The 24,481-nt window shown below is 37.3% G+C and overlaps 1 protein-coding gene across 3 annotated transcripts in view; it reads right to left on the bottom strand.

Annotated features, from left to right (window-relative positions):
• The window catches only part of UNC13B (unc-13 homolog B), a 225,191-nt gene that overhangs the window by 157,664 nt on the left and 43,046 nt on the right, over positions 1 to 24,481 (bottom strand). For all 3 annotated transcript variants that reach the window (XM_086415676.1, XM_086415675.1, XM_086415674.1), the window contains 3 exons: positions 11,145 to 11,174; positions 8,251 to 8,350; positions 691 to 808 (listed from right to left, as the gene is read on the bottom strand). In XM_086415676.1, the coding sequence (XP_086271802.1) occupies positions 691 to 808; positions 8,251 to 8,255 (123 nt within the window). In that variant the 5' untranslated portion in view covers positions 8,256 to 8,350; positions 11,145 to 11,174. The remainder of the gene's footprint in view (positions 1 to 690; positions 809 to 8,250; positions 8,351 to 11,144; positions 11,175 to 24,481) is intronic.

Below are 24,481 nucleotides of genomic sequence, written 5' to 3'. Positions count from 1 at the left end.
CTGGGGCCACAGTGAAAATATTCAAAGTCAGTGACGTAGGAAATGATACTGAGTTACATTCTCATCTGGTAAAGTACAGCAGAAATTCAGTGTTGAAAACACTGTATGAAGTTAAGTGTGAATACCAATTGCCAAACTTGTAGTTCCTTTAACTCTATTAGGGCTATAAGTAGAAGAAGGAAGACTGAAATCAGGTCCCTAGGATTGGTGACTCAAAGAGCTGGCTAACAAAGTTTGATGGGACTCTTCTCAGAACAGTGTCTTCGAGGAAATTCAGAAGCCACAGTTTTCCTAGATTTGACCAATCTCTCGCTCTCTCACTCTCACATAAACACACACACACTCTCTCTCTCCTTTTCCCCTTCCCTTGCACTCCCCTCCTTCACCCTGCCGATCCCACACATATCCCCACCACCATGCACGGAGTACACAGAGGGGCGAACTACCTGACAAGGCTAAAAAGGTACTCTGGCATCCCTGAGTTCAGTCACAGGGCAGAGGGAAGGCCAGACTTAAATAAAATCTCCTGTACCTCTGGGTGACATTAGGAATTAGCAGGTATTATGTCCTCTGGTTAGAAACGGGACAGAAAAATCTGAAATATATGGATGAACATTAGCTGAATGGAGCTAGGGTGAGGAGAAGCAAGGGCTAGAGCCATACCTCCAAAGGGGCAATGCACTGACTGACCTCATCCGACTGACGAATCGTCTTCAGTGCAATCCACACAGTCCCCACCATGGTGTCCCAGATCAGTCCTTTGTTCCATACTTCCACACTGAGACCCAGGTCCAGGCGACTAATCTCACTAAAGGAAAGGAGAAAGCCCTTTTTTAGAAAACCAGGTAATATAAAAGAATTAGCGATATCTGTTTTGCTAAACCTCATCAGGAAAAAATCAAAATGTCCCAGATGTTTCAACCACTCTCTATGTCCCTGGACACATACGTAGGTATGCACAGAAAGTTTCCTCTGTCAATCTGTCTCTTCTCCCTTGGAGCTACAATCATGGGTAGACTAACACAGTTTCACAAGAAGAATGAGAGCATTACTGCCAGCAGTGTCTGCATACAGTCTCTGAACTTAAGCAATAATTTCATATGTTTTACTATAATACTAGCACTGCCCCCAAGTTATACCTGTGGACAAAATGTGGTCCACTGGAGAAGGGAATGGCAAACCACTTCAGTATTCTTGCCTTGAGAACCTCATGAACAGTATGAAAAGGTAAAAGACTGGACACTGAAAGATGGACTCGCCCAGTTGGTAGGTGCCCAATATGCTACTGGAGATCAGTAAAGAAATAACTCCAGAAAGAATGAAGAGATGGATCCAAACCAAAAACCACACCCAGTTGTGGATGTGACTGGTGATAGAAGCAAAGCCCGATGAACCTGGATATTGCTCTTTACAATAAGGAACCTAGAATGTTAGGTCCATGAACAAGGCAAATTGGAAGTGGTCAAACAGGAAGTGTCAAGAATGAACATCAACACTTTAGGAATCAGCAAACTAAAATGGACTGGAATAGGTGAATTTAACTCATGACCATTATATCTACTACTGTGGGCAAGAATCCCTTAGAAGAAATGGAGTGGCCATCATAGTCAACAAAAAAGTCTGAAATGCAGGACTTGGATGTAATCTCAAAAATAACAGAATGATCTCTGTTTGTTTCCAAGGAAAACCATTCAATATCACAGTAATCCAAGTCTGTGACCTGACCAGTAATTCTGAAGAAGCTGAAGTTGAATGGTTCTATGAAGACCTACAAGACCTTCTAGAACTAACACCCAAAAAAGATGTCCTTTTCATTATAGGGGACTGGAATGCAAAAGTAAGAAGTCAAGAAACAGCTGGAGTAACAGGCAAATTTGGCCTTGGAGTACAGAATGAAGCAGGGCAAAGGCTAACAGAGTTTTGCCAAGAGTACACACTGGTCACAGCAAACACCCTCTTTCAACAACACAAGAGAAGACTCTACACATGGAGATCACCAGATGGTCAATATCGAAATCAGATTGATTATATTCTTTGCAACCAAAGATGGAGAAGCTCTATAAAGTCAGCAAAAACAAGACCGGGAGCTGACTGTGGCTCAGATCATGAACTTTTTATTGCCAAACTCAGACTTAAATTGAAGAAAGTAGGGAAAACCACTAGACCATTCAGGTATGACCTAAATCAAATCCCTTACGATTATACAGTAGAAGTGAGAAATAGATTCAAGGGATTAGATCTGATAGACAGAGTGCCTGATGAACTACGGATGGAGGTTCGTGACATTGTACAAGAGACAGGGATCAAGACCATCCCCAAGAAAAAGAAATGCAAAAAAGCAAAATGGCTGTCTGAGGAGGCCCTACAAATAGCCGTGAAAAGAAGAGAAGCAAAAAGCAAATACCCATTTGAACACAGAGCTCCAAAGAATAGCAAGGAGAGATAAGAAAGCCTTTCCTCAGCAATCAGTGCAAAGAAATAGAGGAAAACAATAGAATGGGAAAGACCAGAGATCTCTTCAAGAAAATCAGAGATACCAACAGAACATTTCATGCAAAGATGGGCACAATAAAGGACAGAAATGGTAGGGACCTAACAGAAGCAGAAGATATTAAGAAGAGGGGTCAAGAATACACAGAAGAACAAAAAATACAAAATAGATCTTCACGACCCAGATAATCACGATGGTGTGATCACTCACCTAGGGCCAGACATCCTGGAATGCAAAGTCAAGTGGGCCTGAGGAAGCATCACTACAAACAAAGCTAGTGGACATGATGGCATTCCAGTTGAGCTATTTCAAATCCTAAAAGATAATGCTGTGAAAGTGCTGCACTCAATATGTCAGCAAATTTGGAAAACTCAGCAGTGGCCACAGGACTGGAAAAGGTCAGTTTTCATTCCAATCCCAAAGAAAGGCAATGCCAAAGAATGCTCAAACTACCGCACAATTGCACTCATCTCACATGCTAGTAAAGTAATACTCAAAATTCTCCAAGCCAGGCTTCAACAGCATGTGAACCATGAACTTCCAGATGTCCAAGCTGGATTTAGAAAAGGCAGAGGAACCAGAGATCAAATTGCCAGCATCCGCTGGATCATTGAAAAAGCAAGAGAGTTCCAGAAAAACATCTGTTTCTGCTTTATTGACCATGCCAAAGCCTTTGACTGTGTGGATCACAACAAACTGAGGGAAATTCTTCAAGAGATGGGAATACCAGACCACTTGACCTGCCTCTTGAGAAATTTGTATGACAGTCAGGAAGCCACAGTTAGAACTGGACATGGAACAACAGACTGCTTCCAAATAGGGAAAGGAGTACATCAAGGTGGCATATTGTCACCCTGCTTATTTAACTTATATGCAGAGTACATCATGAGAAATGCTGGGCTGGATGAAGCATAAGCTGGAATCAAGATTGCTGGGGGAAATATCAATAACCTCAGATATGCAGATGACACCATTCTTATGGCTGAAAGAGAAGAAAAACTAAAGAGCCTCGTGATGAAAGTGAAAGAGGAGAGTGGAAAAGTTTGCTTAAAACTCAACATTCAGAAAACTAAGATCATGGCCTCTGGTCCCATCACTTCATGGCACATAGATGGGGAAACAATGGAAACAGTGACAGACTTTATTTTTGGGGGCTCCAAAATCACTGCAGATGGTGACTGCGGCCATGAAATTAAAAGACGCTTACTCCTTGGTAGAAAATTTATGACCAACCTTGACAGCATATTAAAAAGCAGAGACATTACTTTGCCAAAAAAGGTCCGTCTAGGCAAAGCTATGGTTTTTCCAGTAGTCATGTATGGATGTGAGAGTTGGACTATAAAGAAAGCTGAGCGCTGAAGAATTGATCCTCTTGAACTGTAACGATGGAAAAGACTCTTGAGAGTTCTTTGGGCTGCAAGGAGATCCAACCAGTCCCTCCTAAAGGAAATCAGTCCTGAATATTCATTGGAAGGACTGATGCTGAAGCTGAAACTCCAATACTTTGGCCACCTGATATGAAGAAATGACTCATTGGAAAAGACCCTGATGCTGAGAAAGATTGAAGGTGGGAGAAGGGGACGACAGAGGATGAGATGGTTGGATTGCATCACCGACTCAATGGATATGAATTTGAGTAAACTCCGGGAGTTGGTGATGGACAGGGAGGCCTGGCTTGCTGCAGTCCATGGGGTCGCAAAGAGTCGGATACGACTGAGCGACTGAACTGAACTGAACTGACAGGAATCTTTGAGGAAAAAGCGAGGCTTCTTTACCAGATATATGAACGGGAGTCGAAGAAAAAGTAAAAGGGCCCCTGAGAACATCTAATCTTGTTGGGAACATGGGGTGAGGCAAGTGAGGGACGCTAGAGTGTGCTAGTTCACACCACTCAGTCCCTGCAGAACTCAGTAGTCATTATCAGTTAAAGCAGGCACTGTTACTTATAAATGAAATGATCACAAGATAATAATAAACACAATGATTTTCCTATAATAATAACTAGGAAAAAATATTTGAAAAGAAACTAGAAAGAGCCAGACAACAACTAAGCAGAAGCAAGCGTCATATATGGAAGAATATCAGTTAGGAAGGGCTAACTCAAAAATAATTATGGACTTAGGATGAAACAAGCAAACCCTTATGTTAACGCTAAAAAACATTCTCTAGAAAGCTCCTATGGAAGCACAAATTTACTTGCGGGGAAATGTAAGAAAGATAAGAAAAGGCCAATTCCAGCAGGAAAAGCACAATGGAATTCTTAGAAAAACAACAGCTATTAATCACATGAAGTTTTGAGTCTGTGCTTGAGAGAGAGCTTGGCTTCCCTGTTGTAGTATTAAGATACATATTCTTAGATTCACTAGTTTGGGATGTGGCATTATAGCTGTAAAATTCATATCAAGCATGTTGAAGACAAGTAAAGCAGAGAAAATTTGCCCCTTTTATGTAAATACAACAGAATAGAAAAGAACTGAGTTCAATTTTTTCATTTAATGTAATTTCCCTGAGCATATACAATACATATGGATTGGTACTTTGGGAAAGACACACAATACAGGACCCAGTTCCTCTCTCGAGAAACTTCCAAGCTATCTGGAGAGCTATTCAAAACCATAAAGTAGGTGACTATACCCAGTTACTATGTTAGGGCATTCACCCTGGGGAAAGGTAGCTTTTGCACACCATTTCATTCAGCCTAATTAACTGATCAGCCTTGGAAAATAAATGTAACAATCCCAAATCTTTTGAATATAAAAAAGAAAAATTACTTAGGGATATATATAATATCCTCAAAGAAAGTCCTAAATAGCATCTCAAGTGTGTGAAAAGTTGGTGTCAGTCACTCAGTTGTGTCTGACTTTTTGCTACCCCATGGACTATAGCCCACTAGGCTCTCCTGTCCATGGGATTTCCCAGGCAAGAATATTGGAGTGGTTAGCCATTCCCTTCTCCAGGGGATCTTCCTGATCCAGGGATCGAACCCGTGTCTCCTGCATCGCAGGCAGATTCTTTACCATCTGAGCCACCAGGGAAACCCCATCTCAAGCCAACAGCTAAAAAAAAAAATAGCCAGAGGTCTTTACAGCTTGACTTGGAGCAGATGAAAAAGAAAATCTATTCTTCAGGGAACTCTGGGGAATAAGGCCCAAACAAAGATATCTTCTATAAGAAGCCTCTTATCTACATCTGCTCAGATGGCTCAACTAAGAGAAGTCTGAGAGCTCTGTTTTGCCTCATCCCCAGTGCTGTGGGGAAGCTTCTTCTCTCTACAATACTCAATTGACAGTGTATGTACATATATGTATACAGGATCCTGGGCTAGGCAAATTCATAATAAGTGAAGATGCCCTCCTTGCCCTTAAGGAATGAACAGTCTACTCCTGGAAATAAGATAAATACTAAAGATAAATGAAAAACACCAAAATGAACATTAGATACTATCATATATCAGGGAGAAAAAAAGAAAAGGAGAAAGGGAGACAAGTGACCAGCAATGGAGTTGCCAGTGACAGAAGAGCAGGATAGGAGGAGTAAGGAATAGGCGCAGAAAGGTGGGTAACATAGCTAATAAAACCCATGTAAAGGAGAGGGGAGAAAATTCACACAGTATCTCAAGGTGGGAGACAGAAGAAAAAGTCACACGTATCACAGTAGGGCTGAAAGAGGAAGTGCTATGGGAAATCGGAAAATAAACAAGAATAATGCTACTATGCTGATGAGAGACTGCAGATGATTGTTATGTTTCACATGCTGGGAACAGTTATAATTTTAGTGATTACGACAGCCATAGGGAAGTCAAAAGAAAGAAGGATTGCTAGGTTTATATACCACAGCCAGAACTGTGGTATGGCAAACAAGGAAGAGACTTGAAAACACTGTTTATAGCTGACTTTGCATGAGTGAAGAAAGAAACACATGATCTCACTCTGATGTCAATACAACAGAGAGGGAATAAATGAGATTTATAATCTTGAGAGAGAGGCAACCAGTAAGAAATCTGACACTACTAGCTTTTCTGGAAGCCCCAGTTCTTCAGCTTTCAGGACACCACTATCTTGTTTCTCCTTCCTCTTCTCTGTTCTCTCCTTCTTAGTCCCCTTTGTCCCCTCTTTAAATACTGGTGCTCTCCAGGCCCTACTCTAGGCCCTTTTCTCACCCTACACATTCTCCCTAAGCTTTCTCATCTACGCCTATGGCTTCAACTAACCAAAATATTTCTCCAACCTAGGCTTCCTCCATGAGTAGCAGGTTCAAGTTTCTATCTTTTGTAATGTTCTTCCTACCTGTCCTGTAAGAACTTCAAATATAAGCTTGTTAGTAACTGATACAGTATGTCCTGTCCTATTGAGTACCACGCCACTTATCCAGTCATCCAAGACAAGTCTTGGTTCTACCTCCTTAATATCTTCCATCTATCCTTCTGTTAGTGTCTTAGCCCAAACCCTCATAATCTTAACCTTTAAGTACTATAATAAAGTTTCCTAAGTGGTACTATAAGCAGCAACATATTAAAAGCCTAGAGGATTAGAATATTCCCCCATAAAGAGAGTCATCCTATGTCTCAGATGCACTGTAAAACTCACAATTTCACTTCAATCACAAATTTCACAGAAATTTTAATATATTTTCTTTTTGACCAACTTGTGCCCACCTTCCCCCAAAATAAGTATAACCTTGTGAGAGAGTAGACCTTTATAGATAAGGAAATTGACACTCAGAGAAGCTAAGTGATTGGCTCAGTCTTTCAGAAATGATAGCCTATATTTTACTTTCCTTTCCTAGATCAGAAAAAAAAATTGCTTAAATTTAAGAGGAAAAAAGGAAATAGCAAGTTTTTAAAGTCACAATCATAATATACTAAATTCTGTGTCATATGCAAGCAATTCAACTAACATTTACTCATTTTTATTATTAATTAGATGAAGGTAAAATATTTTACTCCGTAAAACAAAAAGGATTAAAAGCACATGTCCTTATCTTCAAAAGCAGGTGACTTAAGCGGGGAGGCTCCAAATGGAGGAGATATGTGTGTATTATGGCTGATTTGTGTTATTGTACAGCCAGAACCAACAAAAGATTGTAAAGCAATTTTCCTCCAATTAAAAAATAAATTAAAAAAAAAATAAAGACAGCAGTTTAAATAGAGTATTTTAAAAAAGCAGGTGACTTAGAAATGCAAACACAGGCCTCACATGCATAACCACATTCCTTCAAGGAGTCTTCTGAGAACTGAAAAAACATTAAGTTAGGTTTAATATCATACTAAGTATGTTGTACTGCAGCTAATTCTGACTAGTAGGTAGATCTGACTAGGTATATTTTCACCCACATAAACTGAGAGTTTACTCGAATTCATAATTCATTTCTGAAAATATATTATAAATCTGGGAGGGAACAAAACTGCAGATCACTTTACTGTAGTAGGTGTGTGTACCTACTACATACCTCACTGGTTCAGGATAGGGAACACATGTATACCTGTGGCGGATTCACTTTGATATTTGGCAAAACTAATACAATTATGTAAAGTTTAAAAATAAAATAAAATTAGAAAAAAAAATCTAAAATTAAATGAAAAAATAAATAAATAAAAAAAAGAATACTTAACATGCTATTAAAATGTTTTTGAATATTTAATATGTTTTATAAATCTTATATATACACAAAATCTTTAGCCTCTACTTGTTTAATCCAATGTGATTAACTTGGAAATATTATCAAATATTGTAGGCATGCTGCTACTGCAAAGTACTTACAACATAAAATCTTGTTCCCAGGAAGGTTGATCGCCACGAACTGCTACAGTTGTACTCTTCACATTTTGCACTTTCAGGGTCACATATGTGTTAAATTTGTCTTTGAAAAAAAGGCAAAACAAAGATATAATACTTAGTGCTCAGATGGTTATCCAATCTCACAAAGTCCTTGGAATTAAATAATGTCCAAATTATAGTATTACATGTAAGGAAAAACTGAAATTATATATTCTACAATATAGTATCATTTTAAACACAGAGGTACAAAAAAATTATAAAACACATACTATTCTCAAAAGCATAAGCTATAATAGTGTTTTTCAAATTTAAGGACTCTACTTTATCCTTTTCCAACAGATACACATGCACACACATATAAACAAAAACGAAAGCTTTATGAAATGCAAGATGTGATACCTTGGTATTTTCTATTCTAATTAAATTAAAATATTAATCATAACCACATAGGTTGACTTTATAGCCCACTTGAAGTTTGAAAAAATAATAATCTAATTGATCTTACAGAACAGACATTATGCAAATTAACATATAAAGAAGTAAGTACCACAGAGAAAAAGTGCTAAAAGAAGGCAGAAGAGGAAACAGTTACCTCTAGTTGTTTACAGTGACAAACACAGAGGAAAAACCTCATAAAGGAAATGGATTTCAAGCTCAATCTATTCACCTTGGCCTAGAGCACAACTTACATAAAAAGAAATATTATTACAGATTAGAGAAAATGAAATTCTCTAACCTGAGAGTATAAATTGAGTACCAAACAAAGGTAGGTGGCCTGGATCTCAAAACTCAGAAATCTGACCTAACACAGCACATTTTGTTACTTCCTTTGTATCAGCCATGATTAGAGACACCGAATTGAGAGTTCACTTTTCTATGTAATAAGTTAATAATAACTTTATAAAATGAAAAAAAAAAAAGACTATCATTTTTGACTCACCAAATTGTCAAAGATCACTTAAAGCAACTATCAATGTTAGAGGTGTAAGAAAATGGGCACTGTCATGTACTTCTATTAGAAGGCAAATCTTTCTCTTAAGCATCATAAAAAACTATGGTGTTTTATACCCATAATTATAACTACAGTTATATCAAAGGTATATGAGGATACAAGCCCACCCACGTGAGGGAATTCCCATCCATATTTGGTAGTAGCAATGCAGTATACCAATGAGCTGTTTTCTAGCATAGGATTTTGTACTCCATTCCCCATATTCAACCATATAGCTGGCCAGACCAAAAGGAGATGCCACCCAAAAGCAGCCAGTCAATTAATGAGCTAACCAGAAGCTGAGACCAATATGATTCCCTCGCAAAATATTTTCAATAGAGAAAACAGAGAAATAGTGACAAATGATTGAAGAAGCTCAAAGGAGAGGCACATAAATTCCATTGGAGTAGCTATTATGGGGTATATGCAAGGCAGGTAAGCATAAAAAACCTGCTTGAAGAGAAAGGAGAGCAAAAAAGCTTTTCAGAAACAGAAGTCCTAACCTGCAGCCACTGGAGAGAGCAGTAGGCTCAGAAACTCCTTTAGTTTCTGTTGCATCCAGGTTTGGTCTTTCAGATTTTTCTTGGGTTCCCAGTATGTTCTTTTCCCCCATAATCCACAGTACTCTCCTTCTGGCCCCAGCAGTAATCAGAGTAAGTCTTTGTAACTAACTTGATATTCAGTTAAGAAAATGTGTATTAAAATAAGGAGATACCCTTTTCACCTTCACATGAGCAAAGATTAAAAAATTTCATGCTATTTAATGTTGGTAAGGATTTGGGAAAATAAACACTCATATACTTTTGGCCTGATTAAAAGCTAGCAAACCTTTCAGAGGCACACTTTGGCAGCAGCTACTAAATTTGTTTAAAATACATACTTTTGGCCCAGCAATTCTCTACTTTTGGATTCCAGCATACAGATACATTTTCAAAAGCAGGCAATAATAAATGCATTAAGAAGATGTATTGCTTATGGCAAAAAAATTGAAATGACCTGAATATTCAATCAGGGACCTAGGGTACAACAACATTCTGTATACTTTTTTTTTTACAATAGTTTCTTGTTGGTTATCCGTTTTAAATATAACAGTCTGTGTACAACATTTTGAAAGAAAGAACCAGATATATGTATACACACACATACACAAGAAAAAACTTTTATGATGTGTTGTTGGAAAAAAAGCAGATGTATATATACACACATGTACACAAGAAAAAACTTTTATGATGTGTTGTTGGAAAAAAAGCTACATGTGTAGCTGGTTCATTAGTGTATACATGCACATACACAGAAAAAGTCTGAAAAGGTGTATAAAAACCTCAAAACAGTTACTTCTGAGAAGTAGAACTAAGTTGGCCAATATGTAAGGAGACTAACTTTTCACTAGATTGATAGAGATTTCTTTGATGTTTTATAAAAGCATAGTTTTTTTTCTTCAACTTTTTGAGGTATAACTGGCAATTTAAAATTGTATATATTTAAGGTGTACAATCTAATGATTTTGTATATGTATACAAAGTGAAATAATCACCATAATCAAGAATATTCACATTCCTCACCACCTTATAATTACCATTTCCTCTGTTTGTGTGAGAGTTGAGAACACTTGAGATCTACCCTCTTAGCAATTTGAAGTATATAATATTTGTTAAACACAGACACATTATTGTACATCAGATTTTCAGAAATTATTCATTTGGTATAACTTTGCACCCCCTTGACCAACATCTTTCCATACTGACTTTTTAATTAATTTAATGAACTTAGTGCGTTTAACTAATTTAACCAATGAATCAAATGACATTTACGTTTTTTTGAAAGAATGTTTTTAAATCATAGCAAGTATGGGGAGAAGTACGTAAGAATTAAAGGCTGGCCTTACCTGGTGAACCCTGGAATTTGGCTCTTTTAACTGCAAGAGAAAAAAAGAGGACACCATGAAGAATTCCTGCAAATTAATTTATTTAACCAGCATTTCTTTAGTAAATTAGTATGTGCCAAGATTAGAGTTAGGACTAGATTTTTAAGTCTAAGTCATTAGAGAAAAAAAGCTGAGACTTCTAATCAAAACTTGAATGCCAGAAGGGTCCTTAAAAGTCATCCAATCTAATCTTATACTCCAAGAAAACATCTTTTTGTTTTGTTTCAAACTAGTTTATTTAGGGGTTCCATTTTCACTCCTCAATAGATTTTATGTATTTCTTATATGCTTCTTCACTCATTAGTTCATCTAGTTCTGATGGGTTACTGAATGTCATCTTCATCAGCCAACTATCTTGATAACAAGATTTGTTGACAAGTCCTGGATTTTCTGCTAGAGCTTTATTAACTTCAGTTACTTCTCCTGATAGAGGAGAATAGAGTTCACTAGCAGCTTTCACACTTTCCAAAGCACCAAACTCTTCTTGTTTGTCAATTTTGTCCCAACTTCAGGCAGACTACAGTAAACATCTCCCAAAGCCTCCTGTGCAAAATTGCTGATTCCCACTGTTACAACACCGTTTTCTGTTGTTACCCATTCGTGTTATTATTCTGTGAATTTCCAGACCCAACAGCTGAGTGGGACCGGTGCGCAGCGCCTGCTCGAAGTCCCCAGGGCCACGGCGAGCAGGGCGCGTTCGGTGCCGACTGTGGCCCGCACGCTCAGGCACCCCTCGGAGTGCCATGTTCGCAGGGGTGCAGAGTGTCTCCTCGCAGCACCTAGAGCACCCCAGCCAGTGGGGACGGGGCAAGGCCAAGAAGACATCTCTTACAGCCTCTGACAAAGAGGTCAAGAGAACTAAATTATTCCTACGGCAGGCACCCAAATTCATGTCAGATGAACTTTCTAAGATTTCAATTATTCATATTCTTTATTTAAAACCCATCATAGGAACTCCTCCATTCCATTCATGCCAAAATAAGAGCTAATAGGCTAAATCTGGGACAAGTTTTAAACAAGAGTGAAAAGTAACTTTTTTCTGGGAATAAGCAGATATCAAAAGAATTCCTGTTCAAATAAAAGCTATCCAAACTAGAAGAGAAGAGGTAAAACTGTCATTATATGCAGATAACATGATACTATATATCAAAAACCCTTAAGGCTCAACACAAAAACCAAGGATAGAAGATTAACATACAGAAACTGGCTGCATTTCTTTTCACTAACAATGAAATATCAGACAGGGAAAGTAAAAACACAATCCCTTTTAAAATCGCATCCAAAAAAAAAAAAAATACTTAAGGTACTTCCCTGGTGGTCCAGTGGCTAAAGACTCCATGCTCCCAATGCAGGGGGGCCAGGGGGCCAGCTTTGATCCCTGGTCAATGAACTAGATCCCATACGCTGCAATTAAGAGTTCATATGCCAAAACTAAGACCCAGTGCAGCCAAATAAATAAATATTTTTTAAAAACAAAACTTAAGATACTGGATGCTTAGGGCTGGTGCACTGGGATGACCCAGAGGGATGGTACAGGGACGGAGGAGGGAGGAGGGTTCAGGATGGGGAACACGTGCATACCTGTGGCGGATTCATGTTGATATATGGCAAAACCAATACAATATTGTATAGGTAAAAAGTAAAAAAAAAAAAAAAAAAAAAGAGTAAACTTCACCAAGGAGAGGAAAGGCTTATAGGTAGAGAAGTATAAAACACTTACAAAGGAAACTGAAGATGATTTACAGAAATGGAAAGATACCTTATGCTCTTGGATTGGAAGAATCAATATTGTTAATATGGCCATACTACCTTAAAGCAATCTTCAGGTTTAATGGAATCCCTATCAAATTACCCATGGCTTTTTCCACAGAACTAGAACAAATAATCCTAAAATTTATATGGAATTATAAAAGACGAAGAATTGCCAAAGCAATTCTGAGAAAAAGAACAATGTAGGAGGCATAATCCTCCCAGACTTCAGACAATACTACAAAGCTACAATCAAAACGGTGTGGTATTGCCACAAAAACAGACGTGTGGATAAGTGGAATAGAGAGCCCAGAAAATAAACCCACATACCTACAGGCAAAGGAGACAAGAATATACAATGGAGAAAAGAGTTTCTTTGGCAACTGGTGTTGGGAAATTTGGACAGCTGCATGTAAATCAATGACATTAGAACACTGCCTCACTCTACACAAAAATAAACTCAAAGTAGTTTAAAGACTTAAATATAAGTTTGATACCATAAAACTCCTAGAAGAGAACACAGGCAAAACATTCTCTGACATGAATCATACCAATGTTTTCTTAGGTCAGTCTCCTAAGGCAACAGAAGTAAAAGCAAAAAATAAACAAATGGGATGCAATCAAACTTATTAGCTTTTGTACAGCAAAAGAAATCATAAACAAAAAGACACCCTACAGAATGCGAGAAAATACTTGCAATTTTATGACCAACAGGGTTTAATTACCAAAATATACAGAGTTCATACAACTCAATAACAAAAAACAAATACCACAATCAAAAAATGGGCAGAAGACTTTCTAAAGAGAGATTTCTCCAAAGGAGACAATGAGATGGCCAACAAGCACATGAAAAGATGCTCAACATCACTAATTATTAGAAAGGAATGTAAATCAGAACTAAAATAAAGTATCAGAATGGCCCTCACTAAAAAGTCTACAAACAACAAATGCTGGAGAAGTGCAGAGAAACAGGAACTCTTCTACATTGTTGGTGGGAGTGTAAACAGGTGTAGTCACTATGGAGAACAGTGTGGGGGTTCCTTAAAAATCTAAAAACAGAGTTGCCATATGATCCTGCAATTCTACTCCTCGGCATATATTTGAAGAACTATAATTCAAAAGATACATGCAAGAGCTGGTTTATTTTGCTATACAACAGAAATTAACACAACATTGTAAGGCGACTATACTCCAATAAAAATTAATTTTTAAAAAAGATACATGCACTCATATCCTCATAGCAGCACTATTTACAATACCAAAGACAGGGAAATACCCTAAATGTCCATCAACAGATGATGGGTAAAGATGTGGTTCAATACATACAGTGAAATATTACTCAGCCATAAAAAGAATGAAATAATGCCATATGCAGCAACAAGGATGGAGTTTGAGATTGTCACACTAAGTGAAGTCAGAAAGAGAAAGACAAATACCATATGATACCACTTATACATGGAATCTAAAATATGACACTTGGAGAAGGCAATGGCACCCCACTCCAGTACTCTTGCCTGGAAAATCTCATGGAAGGAGAAGCCTGGAAGGCTGCAGTCCATGGGGTCGCTAAGAGTCAGACATGACTGAGCAACTTCACTTTCACTTTTCACTTTCACGCATTGGAGAAGGAAGTGGCAGCCCACTCCAGTGTTCTTGCCTGGAGAATCCCAGGGATGGGGAAGCCTGGTGGGCTGCCATCTACGGGGTCACACAGAGTCGGACACGACTGAAGTGACTTAGCAGCAGCAGCAAAATATGACACTAATGAACTTACCTATGAAACAGAGACTTACAGACATAGAGATCAGATCTGTGGGTGCCAAGGGGGGAGGTGGTGGTGATGGGATGAATTAGAAGTTTGGGATTAGCAGAAGCAAACAATTATATATAGAGAATGGATAAACAACAATGTCTTATTGTAGAGCACAGGAAACTATATTCAATATCCTGTGATAAACCATAAGGGAAAAGAGTATGAAAAAGATTGTATATGTATGTATAACTGAATCACTTTACTGTACTTCAGAAATTAACACAGCATTGTTAAGTCAACTATACTTCAATAAAATAAACTGTCTTTTAAAAAAGAGAGAGAGAGGGAGTGTTCCAGTCTAAATGATCACACAGAGCTTGGTTTCCAAAACATCAGTGGAGAACTGCCTAAGACAGAATCCCATGCTGGGACTGTAGCCTACCAGCTCTTAGGAAAGATCAAAGACCACACAAGCAGGAAAACTGCTAAACTCCAGAAAGCATCAACTATCTTTCTGTCAAAGAAGATTAAGCCTAAATGCCACAGGGGGGAAAAAAGATAAGGAAATCTTAAGACACAATGCTACTTAGGAAACTCAGAGTACAGATCTGCCATTATCCTTGTTCTGCATTACAACTAAAAGCTTCACCTTAGCTGACATGCAAGCCTTGCTTTTTCCAACAGATGGGTAATCCAGCACCTTTTACGAGGCCTTCTCTATTTTATTAGTGCCAAAATCTATTCCTTTTCATTCAAAGTATGTCTCCCACTGGACTCTCCCTTTTAGTCTTGTGTCAATTTCTCTTAATTATTCTTCAATTTCATTTAATTCACAACTTACTGTAAAAGCTACAGTAATCAAGACAGTGTGGCAGTACAAGGAAAATAGACACAGACCAATGGAATAAAATAGAAATATATCCAAGAATAGCATAAAATATACTGTGTAATGATATAAATTACAGTAAATAATTTATAAATAACACATATTATAAATGTAATATAAATATATTATATTTATATATTATATAAATAATATAATATTTATATCACATATATTTATATATAATATAAATATATATCACATATATAATATATATGTGATATATGATATATGTTATATATCATGTGATATATAATATTATATTATTTATAAATATATAAATTATATATATATAAATATATAAATAAATATATAAATATATAAATTATATATAAATATAAATATATAATATTTATATTATTTATAAATATGTGTGATATATGATATATGTTATATATCATGTGATATATAACATATATCATATATCACACATATTTATAAATAATATAAATATTATAAATAATATAATATAAATATAATATACGTGATATAAATAACACATATTATCCTTACTTCATGCCATATGTAAAACTTAACTTGAAATGAATCCTAATCAAAATTCTAGCAAGTTACTTTGTGGATATAGATAAACTGATTCTAAAGTTTATATGGAGAGGAAAAAGACTCAGAATAGCCAACTTAATATCAAAGTAAAAGAACAAATTTGGAGGACTGACACTACCCAACACTGACTTTTTATAAAGTTAATAGTATTCAAGACAATATAGTATTAAGAAAAGAAGAGACAAATCAATGGAACAGAATAGAGAGCTAGAAATAAGCTCATGAAAATGTAATCAACCAATCTTTAAACAAAGGAGCAAAGGCAATAAAACAGAGCAATGATAGTTTTTTCAATAAATGGGGCTAGGACAAATGGATATTAACATATAAAAAATGAATCTAGACAAAGACCTTCACGAGAGTTAATTCAAAACAGATCACAGACACAAAGTAAAACATAAAACTCCTAGAAAATAACATAGGAGAAAAAAATCTAGATAAATCTAGGGCATGTGATGGATTTTTTAGTTATAAGAGGAATAATTTATGAAAGAAATAACTGATAAGCTGGACTTCACTAAAATCAAAAACTGCTCTGTGAAAGACAATGTGTCAAGAGAATGAGAAAACAAGCTATAGACGTGTATTTTGCAAAAGACACATATGATAAAGGACTGTTATTCAAAATATATAAAAAAACTCAAAACTAAGTAAGAAAACACACAATCTCATTTTAAAATGGGCAAAAGACCTTAACAGATACCTCACCAAAAAAGATACACCCATGGCAAGTAATCCTATGAAAAGATGTTCAACATCATATGTCATCAGGGAATTATAGATTGAAACAACTATGCACAAAATGGTGTTAAACAAAAAACAAATACTGCATTAAATGTACGAGGTGGCTATTTGTCCTCTGGGCTCCCTAGTATCAAAATACTCTCCCTCTTCTGAAGAAATCCTGAAAGAGGAGGGAAGCAGAACTTTACAACTCACGGCAAAAGTCAAAGGTGGGGGGCGGAGGGAGGGAATAAATAAATAAAAAAAATTAAAAAGAAGCGGGGCAGGGAAAAAAGAAGTCAAAGACAACAGATCAAGGTATAGCAATCACGTTCCCAACCTGAATCTTGAGGGGCTGAAACAGAGATGCATGGCTGGTTAGAGAAAGTTGCAGAAAAGTTAGGATTCCAGTAGAAGAGCTGCAGCTGCTGCTGCTAAGTTGCTTCAGTCGTGTCCGACTCTGTGCGACCCCACAGACGGCAGCCCACCAGGCTCCCCCGTCCCTGGGATTCTCCAGGCAAGAACACTAGAATGGGTTGCCATTTACTTCTCCAATGCGTGAAAGTGAAAAGTGAAAGTGAAGTCACTTAGTCGTGTCCGGCTCATAGCGACCCCATGGACTGCAGCCTACCAGGCTCCTCCGTCCATGAGATTTTCCAGGCAAGAGTACTGCAGTGGGGTGCCATTGCCTTCTCCGGTTCATTATATAGACCCTTAGACAAAAAGCATAACTATCTTAGGCCTCAAGGTTTTCAGATAGAAATGAAAGCTACATTTGTTCTAGAAAATGAAGATTTTTGTCAATCTAGTTTCTGCAAAATGAGGTTAAGAGGAGATAAAAGAAATGATGTGGAAGGACACTGAGACATAAAATATTCCAATTACCATTTAAAAATTAACTATTTTCATAAATTACAATGTTCTGATGATCAAGTTACATGCACCAGATTTCGGCAAAAACAACAGCATGGAAATTCACTTTTAAAGAAACATCAAATTGTGCTTGGTGTTACTTGAAAAATAAAATCCTCAGAATTCTGAAGGCCTAGTTTTACTAATTTATTCTGAATTTTTATATTAATGCCTAGAGAGTAACAAAGACTGTTTCAGCTGTCACTACTTTAACCTTAGAATACTATACTAAATTTGATATCCATTTTTTTTTATTTGTAATAAAAATATATGTGCACACTTAAATATCAAATACTCTATAATGTTATAATGTTCCTGATACTTCAGTTAAAAAAAAAAAGAGCACCTGGGGTGGGGGTTGACTTCACTGCAAACAAGAAAAGATTAGGAGCCAACATACTAAATGAAACAAAATGAGTTCTCTGCTTTCCAGGCTTCTTTAGCTGTTCTGACCAATTCTTTTCTCCAAAATGTACCTGCAGTTTTAAGCAAACCAATTTTTTAAAAATACATTAATAAATAAAATCAGGTGCTAAAACTGAGATGACACGAGGGTTGAAATTATCTGATGAGGATTTTAAAACAGCCATCATAAAGATACTTCAATGAATAATTACGAACATATTTGTAATTGAACTAAATAAATGAAAAGCTGGAAACTCCTGGCAAAGAGTTTATAAAATAAAGTGACAGACTTTATTTTCTTGGGCTCCAAAATCACTGCAGATGGTGACTGCAGCCATGAAATTAAAAGATGCTTGCTCCTTGGAAGAAAAGTTATGACCAACCTAGACAGCATATTAAAAAGCAGAGACATTACTTTGCCAGCAAAGGTCCATCTAGTCAAAGCTATGGTTTTTCCAATAGTCATGTATGGATGTGAGAGCTGGACTATAAAGAAAACTAAGCGCCAAAGATTTGATGCTTTTGAATTCTGGTGTTGCAGAAGACTCTTGAGAGTCCCTTGGACAGCAAGGAGATCCAACCAGTCCATCCTAAAGGAAATCAGTCCTGAATATTCATTGGAAGGACTGATGCTGAAGCTGAGACTCCAATACTTTGGCCACCTGATGTGAAGAACTGACTCATTTAAAAAGACCCTGATGCTGGGAAAGATTGAAGGTGGAAGGAGAAGGGAACAACAGAGGATCAGATGGTTGGATGGCATCACCAACTCAATGGACATGAGTTTGAGTAATCTCTGGGAGTTGGCAATGGACAGGGAGGCCTGGTGTGCTATAGTCCATGGGGTGGCAGAGAGTCAGACACAAATGAGCGACTGAATTGAACTTGGCAAGGAAATGAAAGATATAAAGAAGAACCAAGTGTCAGTTTTAGAACTAAAAACTATAGTAACCAAAATTTAAAAACTCAATGGATGACTTTAAAAGTAGTAAAGTTAACTCCTACCCCAGGTACTCTTTTTTTTTTTGATTGAAGTATAGTTGATTTACAATGTTGTGTTAGTTTCTGGCGTACAGTGAAGTAATTAGGTTATATATATTTTCATATTCTTTTTCATGACAGGCTATTGTGTGTGTGTGTGTGAGCTCAGTCATGTCCAACTCTTTGAGATCCCATGGACTGTAACCAGCCAGGCTCCTCTGTTCATGGGATTTCCCAAGCAAGAATACTAGAGGGGGTTGCCATTTCCATACTGTTTTCCATAGCGACTGCACCAATTTACATTGCCACCAACAGTGCAGGAAGGTTTCCTTCTCTACACACCCTCTCCAGCATTTGCTATTTGTAGACTTTTTAATGATGGCCATTCTGACCAGTGTGAGGTGATACCTCATTGTAGTTTTAATTTGCATTTCTTTAATAATTAGTGATGTTGAGCATCTTTTCATGTGCCTGTCTTCTTTGGAGAAATGCCTCTTTAGGTCTTCTGCCTGTTTTTATTGTGTTGTTGGTTGATTGCTTTTGTTGTTTTTTTTAAACTAAGTTGTATTACCCATTTTATATTTTGGAAATTAAGGCCTTGTTGGTCACATCATTTGAAAGTGATGTTAAAACATAACAGACTGATCAACAAACTTGTCATCTGTCTACATATGAAGTTAATTTCAAGGTAGTTTTTTCAGAGTCAAAGCTGAGAGGAGCTCCAACTACAGTGCACAATCCCTCCTTATCATCTAATACCGCAACACTAACAGGTATGAAAAGCAAAAAAGAAACGTGCAAAAAAGAGATAATCATAATTGAACACAAGCTCTTTAAGACTCCGCCAATATGAAAACTCTGGAAGTCAGAGTTAAACAGAAAACTCAGCGGCTTTCCTTGTGGTCCAGTGGCTAGGACTCTGTGCTCCCAATGCAGGGGTCTGGGTTCGATCCCTGGTCAGGGAATTGGATCCCACATGCCGAAACTAAGAGTTCAAATGCTGCAACTAAGACCTGGTACAGCCAAATAAATAAATAATAATTTTTTTTTTAAAAAGACAGAGAGAATGCACAGGCAGAGCATTTGGCTCCAGGATGCTTACAATTAAAAGTAAAAACAAGAGATTATTTCTCTTTTTATTTGCACTATGCCTAATGCTTAAAAACACTAGAACTTCAGTTCCTGAGTTTCTCTGACCTTACTGAAGAATCAAATCTACAACTGGCACCTTTGAGATTATAGGAAATAATCCTATTCACACTGACTCTACACCCAGTGACCTGGTTCCTCAGGCACTGGGAATGGCTAACCTGCCTTGTTCTACTTTGTCCTTCTGATGAAATAATTCCCAAAGCCTTGTGGCACTAGTTCCCCTGTTTGCAACCTTCTGTTTTAGAATCTAGCATTAAAGAAGTGTCACTTGTCAAATATGATAACCACCATTTCCTTTTTGTTAAAAAGTTAACATTTTAAACATCCCTGGTGGCTCAGATGGTAAAGTGCCTGTCTACAATGAGGGAGACTCGGGTTCGATCCCTGGGTCGGGAAGATCCCCTGGAGAAGGAAATGGCAATCCACTCCAGTACTATTGCCTGGAAAATCCCATGGACAGAGGAGCCTGGTAGGCTACAGTCCATGAGGTCACAAAGAGTCGGACATGACTGAGCAACTTCACTTTCTTTCTTTCTTTAACATTTTAAAAGACAGGAATCATATAATTCTACTGTTCTGTTTTCAATCTGGTATAATACATATTTTTAATATAGTTGCAATTATTATGGTGTATATGTTTACAGCTGGACATGGAACAACAGACTGGTTCCAAATAGGAAAAGAAGTATGTCAAGGCTGTGTATTGTCACCCTGCTTATTTAACTTATATGCAGAGTACATCATGAGAAACGGTGGACTGGAAGAAACACAAGCTAGAATCAAGACTGCTGGGAGAAATATCAATAACCTCAGATATGCAGATGAAACCATCCTTATGGCAGAAAGTGAAGAACTAAAGAGCCTCTTGATGAAAGAAAAAGAAGAGAGTGAAAAAGTTGGCTTAAAGCTCAACATTCAGAAAACTAAGATCATGGCATCTGGTCCCATCATTTCATGGCAAATAGATGGGGAAACAGTGGAAACAGTGGCTGACTTTATTTTTCTGGGCTCCAAAATCACTGCAGATGGTGACTGCAGCCATGAAATTAAAAGACACTTACTCCTTGGAAGGAAAGTTATGACCAACCTAGACAGCATATTAAAAAGCAGAGATATTACTTTGTCAACAAAGGTCCGTCCAGTCAAGGCTATGGTTTTTCCAGTAGTCATGTATGGATGTAAGATTTGGACTATAAAGAAAGCTGAGTGCCGAAGAATTGATGCTTTTGAACTGTGGTGTTGGAGAAGACTCTTGAGAGTCCCTTGGACTGCAAGGACATCCAACCAGTCCATCCTAAAGGAGATCAGTCCTGGGTGTTGATCAGAAGGATTGATGTTGAAGCTGAAACTCCAATACTTTGGCCACCTGATGTGAAGAACTGACTCATTAGAAAAGACCCTGATGCTGGAAAAGATTGAGGGCAGGAGGAGAAGGGGACAACAGAGGATCAGATGGTTGGATGGCATCACTGACTCAACGGACATGGGTTCAGGTAGACTCTGAGAGTTGGTGATGGACAGGGAGGCCTGGCGTGCTGTGGTTCATGGGGTCGCAAAGAGTCGGACACGACTGAGTGACTGAACTGAACTGAACTGGATATAAAGATGCACCAACTGTGACAGCTGTCAAACAACTGAACACAGGAGTTGACTCAGGCATTCTGACTGGTTAGCAAGATGTCCTTTTCCTTCCCTCTCCTTTATGATCAACTATCAAGTGGCAGACCATTTTCCAGTGCAACAAAGGTAGCGAACAAGCAGACCCATTCTTTAGGAGAAGACAGGACTATTCTGATACAAAGCAGCAGCGTGGCCATACCAGATCTGAACCTAACATAAAAGCTTTGCCAAATACAAATAAAAACTCTACACAATGAGAAATGTCCCCTAATAGGATGATTTCCAGCCAAGGCTACTCCTCATTTCCTGAGGTTGCTGGCTCACGTAACTGGCAATCAGGGCCCTATGTGAAAATCTAAGTGGAGGCTTCTAACAGGAAATGGAGAATGAGGTCATTTAGGAAATACCCTGTTTCTGGAGGGTAAAAAAGCTACATATGAATGAATATCTTATTATTCTTGGGTGGAGACAAATTTTTAACTGTTTTTAAGAAGACCATGAAATGACTCTAAAACAAGAAAAATAAGAAAACAGCACTCAAAAGTAACACTTAAAATTACGTATTGCAAAAAAAAAATTAGGCAGTATTTCACAGCTTCTAAGTATTTAAAACATAGAGTCACAAAAGCAAAATGAAAGACTAAAATAATAAGGAAGTCTCCTAAAGGCAGATTAAAAAAAAAAAAAAGAAGCAGCTCAGTGAGATAAGAATATTAAGGCAAACATAAGAAAAATTATCGGGAATTCCCTGGTGGCCTAGTGGTTAGGGTTCCAGGCTTTCACTGCCATGGCTTATGTTTGATGCCTAGTTGAGGAACTGAAATCCTATAAGCCGTGCTGTAGCCAGAAAAAGAAAAAGAATAAAGTAATAATAAAAATTAAAACTGAAAGAAAAGAAAGAGGGAAATTACGAAAAATTCATTAGACATACAAAGAGAAAAGGCCTTTCGACATTGAAGAAACTGAAATGAGGATTTAAAGAAGAAATTTAAGAAATTCTCTAAGAATGAAAAAGAAAAAAAAATTAAAGATTAATAAAATTTTAAGAGGTGAGGGGAAAGGAGGGACAGACAGTAGCAGAGCTCTAACACATGAATAACTCGAGTTCCTAAAAAATGATATAGGAACAAATGGAACAGAAGTAATATTCAAATACAGAAGAAAGTTTTCTTCAGATGAAGAAAGAGATCAAGGGTATCAGATAAGATTAATAAACAAAAAAAAAGAAGGGATCAGTACTTAAAAATATTTTAGTGAAAAGCACCATCTATCGACATTCTTCTCAAGACAAAATGACCCAAAAAATGGCAATCCAAGGATTCTATACCTAGCTATGTGGCATTCACCTATGAAAAGGAGTCCATCCTGCTCTAGGTGCCTTGCTAAAACAAACACTGTATCACTGACCCTGAGCAAAGGAAAGCAACTCAGTGCAGTTCTTCATGTATTTAATTACCTACATCTACAACATGACTTCATCAACCTGTCCCTCTTTAATTAAACCAAGAGTGACCATCAGTTACAAAGGCAGTCAATCGGTAGACTACACAGCTGTTCAAGAGATGTTGTGAAAGAAAAACTATGCTAGAAGTAAGCATAAGGGATAGTGACTGACCAAATCAATCAGCATCTCACTTAGGGGAGAGAAATGTGAATCACACAGACAAATCTGAGAAAAGTGAGAACAAAAGTAGAAAAAAAAAAAAGTAAAGAGAAAAACCAAACAATTATTATGTCTCCATTCCACACTGAGAAATTTCTGAGGTTCGAGCGGTAACAAGATGGCCTGTTTATTATGACTGCATGCATCCTGAATCTTTTAGTTCCCCAAGTGAACTCTATTCTCTTGAGGAACTGATTCCTGTTCTTCCCAGGAAACCTAGTTGTGTGGCTTGGCTGGTTTTCACAAGGCTAAGCTAAAATTTGACTTATCTTCATATTCTGTATGCATCTTCAGAAGTGAGGGAAAAAATAGTGCATTTGAGGGATCTCTGGTAGTTTGATTATGGTTGGAAGCTAAAGAGTGGGGACAGAAAATGGCAAGAGTGAAGGCCTGGGTTCAAACCTTGGTCGGAAAACTAAAATCCTGCATGCTGCAAAACATGGCCAAAAAAATTTTTTTTTAATTTTAAAAACCTTAAAAAAATAAGGTCTTCTTAAAGAAACTTCTAGTGGGAAGGAAGGGAGACTGCTGTTTGTCCTAACAAAATGTACAGTACTTTACTGACTGACCCTTTAAACTATACATGCATAGAATTTTGATCAAAATTTTTTTTTAAAAAGAAGCAATGTCTGGCAGGAAAGAGCAAAGCAAAAAAAAGTTAAAATACAGATAACAGATATATGAGGATTAAGTTAATAAAAGTAAAACACTTAGAACAGATTCTGGCACATAGTAGGCAGTCAATAAATGTTAGCTATGATGATGACTGTTAATACAGTTATCAAAAAATGGAAGAAAGTAAATTGTGCAAAAAAGAAAATATGTTAATAAACATATGACTCTTGTCCTTAATAAGGATATTCACAATACACTTCATTTTCACATGTTTAAAT

The sequence above is a fragment of the Bos grunniens genome, chromosome 8, assembly GCF_055505025.1.
Source record: "Bos grunniens cultivar Pamir isolate PY7600 chromosome 8, Bosgru_T2T1.0, whole genome shotgun sequence".
NCBI lineage: Eukaryota > Metazoa > Chordata > Mammalia > Artiodactyla > Bovidae > Bos > Bos grunniens.
Note: the sequence above shows the minus strand (reverse complement) of the source record. Positions and strands in the feature narration are given on the sequence as shown.